The 4,737-nt window shown below is 39.3% G+C and overlaps 1 protein-coding gene across 1 annotated transcript in view; it reads left to right on the top strand.

Annotated features, from left to right (window-relative positions):
* Positions 1 to 2,706, top strand: part of YARS2 (tyrosyl-tRNA synthetase 2) — a 4,616-nt gene extending 1,910 nt beyond the window's left edge. The window contains exons 3-5 of the mRNA XM_005421105.3: positions 400 to 555; positions 881 to 1,051; positions 1,329 to 2,706. Of these exons, the coding sequence (XP_005421162.2) occupies positions 400 to 555; positions 881 to 1,051; positions 1,329 to 1,488 (487 nt within the window). The 3' untranslated portion in view covers positions 1,489 to 2,706. The remainder of the gene's footprint in view (positions 1 to 399; positions 556 to 880; positions 1,052 to 1,328) is intronic.
* The last annotated feature ends 2,031 nt before the right edge of the window (positions 2,707 to 4,737 follow it).

Genomic DNA, 4,737 nt, shown 5'->3' with positions numbered 1-4,737 from the left:
CCAATACAAGTATGCTTCTGTCCCATGATGGCCACAGACTAACAGTGGGATTTTGCATTACCATATTGTGGGTCTCCTAGGATAAATACTAAACCTTGTTAGCTGACACACAATTCCAATAAATCCTATAAAAGTTTCAAGAGGAAACAAAATTGTTGACTGGAGTACAAGCTTCATAAAAGCATCTGACACTATCTTATGCCTGAAGACTTGATCTTAGGCAGAATATTAAGTAAAATGTGAGTTTTAAAGATTAGATTGAAAGCACAGAGTATCTTAATATGTATTTCTTAAATTAACTAAGAATCATTTTCATGCACTTACTGAAGTTTGAATGACCAAGGCAGGAAATCTGTAATGATGGCTATACAGACAAAGTATTTTTTTCCCTGCTCATAGATACCTGAAACTATTCACCTTCCTTCCTCTTGAGGAGATTGCCCACATCATGGAAATGCATGCTAAAGAACCTGAGAAATGGGGCCCTCAGAAACGACTGGCTGCTGAAGTAACTAAGCTTGTCCATGGTAGAGAGGGGCTGGAATCTGCTAAGAGGTAAAGCAGAGTTTGATTTATCGAGCAGTTTTGTTTCAGATTTCTATAGGAATTCTCCATAGCTTTTCAGGGACTATTTTAATACATTAACTTGTTGCTTAGATGTTAGAAGAGAAAAATGTGTAATAATCCTGTAGACTTAAAAATACACTGCAAATATTAAAAAAATTTGCAGGGCAGTAGAGTACAATTAAAAGTGGGGGTGTATTTAAAGTATTTTTGTTAGTTTGTGGGCTCCCAAAAGAAGGGGGATGGAATCTGATGGGTAGCACTTTGTGTGAAAAGAAGACTAGCTCTGTATTTTGAATGCTCTTTGTTCTCACAGGTGCACTAAGGCCCTTTACTACAGCAGTGTGGAAGCACTGGAAGAAATGTCTGACCAAGAGCTACAGGAACTTTTCAGACAAGCTACTTCTGCTGAACTGCTGCTTGAACCTGGCATGACTGTTCTTGACTTGTGTCGCAAAGCAAATGCCATTCCAGATGGACCTAGTGGGTGAGTTCTCACCTGTGCTCGTGGCTAATTCCCAAAACGGTATTTGCCCTTCTCAAAAGGTGTAGTAGAGGCTAAGGTTGGTTTCAGTCACTGTTGACCTGGACTGGAAATGAAGTGCAGAAGAATTAAAATGTATTCAAGTATGCATCCAACATCAACCAAAAAAACCCCACAAAAAAAAACAAAACAAACAAAAAAAACCACCCCAAATGAACTCTCATTTCTTAATAAATACCTTTCTCTTGCGAGTAACAGTTTTTTCTGTTTTGTTTTTAAGGTACCGGAAAATTACAGATGGAGGAGTTTCAATAAATGGGAATCGTGTAACTAATCCTGAGACTGTTCTTATTCTGGGACAGCATATTCTGAAGAATGGAGTATCATTACTTAGGGTTGGAAAGAAAAATTACTACATTATAAAATGGCTGCAGTTGTGACAACAGATTATCTCCCTAAAAGGACAGGTCTCTGACTCTGCTGCTTGAAGATGTACTTGAAGATATTTCTGTACTGTGTATTACTACACAGCTCACAGACTGCCCAACACTTCTTTTTCAAAATGCACCAGAGTTCAAATAAAGGAGCTGAGTTATACCACTGAAGAGATTGTAGATACTCTGCCTTATTCAAAGCACCATTCATAAGGATCTGCATTAGAAGAAAATGAAAAGATTCATTTCAAAGTCCAGCGATGGAGATGTACTTCCCCTCCTGTAACAGCCCTCTGCGTTGTAGAGGAACAGTGGCCAGTTACTCCACAGGATAACCCACAGGAAAATGAGCCAAAGCAAACTCAAACCCACTCCTTCTTACAGCCAGTGAAAGAAACTTTGCTGGAGGCAAAGACAACCAACCTGTGGTCATGTTTCCCTGAACAGGTTTGCTTTGAAGGAAGCTGCAGAAAATTCATAATAAAAATTCATGATAAATGATTAGGCACTAATGTAAGTTGGTTCTTGGTTATGTATGGGGACACATTGCACCAAAGTTTTCCAGCCTTCCTGTGGGAATACATAGCAAATTCACTTTTGAAATCTGAAAGTACAGAGCCTTTCAAAGCTTAAGTCAACCTAATGAATCCCTTTTAGGTCTTCTCTGTGCATAGTATGACTTCCATGGGGAGTGAGAGTTGTTCTACTTCTTTAATCCTATGAATGACATCCATGCTATCCAGCATTCCTTGTTGAAGGAATATCATGGTACTAGTTCTGTAGGCTCTGCAGTCAGCTGGAAGATAGCACATTGTACCAGAAGATTTGGAGCATGTACATGAAAGGTTTTTTTTAATGTTAGCTGCCCAGGAGTTGTGGTGAACAGCACCACAAGGATGTCTGGACCAGGAAACACATGAGGGAAGCTGAAGTGCTTTGCAGTGTTGCTTTCAAGGATCAGGCCTCACTCTGAGGCCACGGAGAATAATTTCCTGGTCCATGAAATCTTCAATACAAATTTGCGGTGACAGCAGCCACAAGGGGGAAAGCCTTAATCTTACCTTCTGGAATGTGGTTACATATTCTAGAGTTGGGTGGGGAGTTTGTTACTGTTTTAGATATCTTTCCTATGTTTCTTTTTACTTTATAAACTTCATGCTGATTTCATTTGCACCATGACTCAAGATTTCAGCAGTAATAAAATATAGTGGCTTGCTTGTTATAGATGACAGTTTCTTCTGACAATGGAACTGAAATAATGGCACTTTCAAAAGCTCAGCATGTTCTCAGTGTTAATTTCAGTTTCCAGATCCTACTTATCTGTCTCATAATGAAACATCTCTAGCCTAATCTCTATTACATAACAAAGAAAAGTAATTGAGTCATTTCTACCTCAAAGAAAGCACATAGAAGAAAAGGGGGAAGGGAAGGGGAAAGTTCATCCACCTAACACAGCCACCTTGTTCCTTAAATGACAGAAGCATTGGAGCAAATCAGAAACATGCACCTGGGACCAAAATGCTCCAGTACACACCCACATTCACCTCCAGAGAAATACAGCAGAGCCCATTTGAGAGTTTCTGGTAACAGGAAAATTTCCAGGAATAAGTAGTGTTTTATGTCTGATCTCTTTCCTGCCTGTTTTCTGTCATCACCAAATGGTGCAGACACACATATATATCCACCTCTAATAAATCAGTAAATTTATTTCTTAGCAAAAACAAATAAAGTTCTTTGCATGCAAGGTTTCTAATAAGATTCATAAACCCCAAGAAATTTAGTCCATGCTTGCCTTTGACCAAGTCCTAGCACTCCAAACCCTACCCTGACTCTTCCCAGAGAAACAGCTGGATAGCAGCACCACTTTCCATGACCATACAGGACCATCACAACTGAGCATTTGAACACTTGGATCAGGGATGACTGGAAAAATCATCTATTTCTTTCTTAGCCTGGTCTTAATTCTTATATACAGGTATGTTCATATAATCAGAAAGAGATTCTCCAAACGTGTTCAAATGTGAACAAGGAGTAATTAATATTAAAGTATTTAACATGGTTAGACATGCATGATTTAAAAGTGCAAAAAGCAAAGTAATTATTTGGGCAAGATATTTAAAAAAAACCTAAAACCAACAAAGTAAAAAAGCTCCACCAAAACCATTTGTACAGCACAACCTGGAAGACTTGAATTTAACCTTATTGTGGCACCTGCTAGTCAAAAGGTTGAAAGGGGATGCAGCAGGTAAACTCAAAACTATGGGAGCATGAAAGCATCTTCACTAGTTTAAAGAGTGTCATTGAGCACAAAACCATATCCAAGTGTATTAAACTTTGAGGAACCAATCGTCTCGCTCTCACCTCAAAGCAGTGTTTAATTAGCAACAAAAAGCAGATGCAGTGGAAATCCTCAGTGACTACAAGGAAACACCAGCTACTCATTGCTCTCACAGCTGAGGGAGAAAACTGCAGAAAAAAAATTACCCAGGCTAATTCCATTCAAGTTCCCAACAGGGGCACAACAAAGTAGCAAGTTCTCCTGTCCTGGTCCATAAAGCAGGGATCTGAGTTTCCCATATCCAATCTGGCATCTGTCATTCATCCACAAAGCAAAGAACAAAGGTAGGTTTTACACAAGGTCTGCTCCGTTTACTTCAGAGTAAGGTCTGAAGCACACAGACGCCACCACCCCCTCTACCCATCTGTTTCACTAAGTAAAATTTGAACCTGACTACTGAATACAAACTGCTCACATCAGAGGATACTGTGTTTTAGTTACAGCAGGACTACAACAGCTCAGGTATCAGCATCAGACATTTACTGATCTGAACTTGGCTACAGGGGGTTTTCCCCTCCGTGATTCTCTCCCCACTGGAGAGCAAGTTAGCTAAAACTCATGCATTGGTGACAACATTTTTTCCAAGTTTAAATTAAACAGGTGATCTAGAAGACAGTTGTAAACCATCAGTCTAATCTGGGAATTTTTCAGTTGCTGCCCTCATTAGGCTTCTTCCACAGCTTTCCCACACTTTGTTTTAGTGCTGGTAGTAATAGTGGCATTTGAAGTATTTTAGCTCAGTTCTAGAACAGCAGCCTGTCTACATTATGAGTTATGGAACTATTCAAGAATGCAGAATTGAGTGAGAACAACTGAAATCATAATTAAGGTTGTAAACATATAGGTACTTATACTACTAATTTACAAGTGCATGTAAGTCCTGCCACCAGAACTACAAGCCAGTCCAAAACTATTTC

The sequence above is a fragment of the Geospiza fortis genome, unplaced genomic scaffold (genome assembly GCF_000277835.1).
Source record: "Geospiza fortis unplaced genomic scaffold, GeoFor_1.0 scaffold10, whole genome shotgun sequence".
Lineage (NCBI taxonomy): Eukaryota > Metazoa > Chordata > Aves > Passeriformes > Thraupidae > Geospiza > Geospiza fortis.
This window is presented reverse-complemented; position numbering and strand designations above follow the sequence as displayed.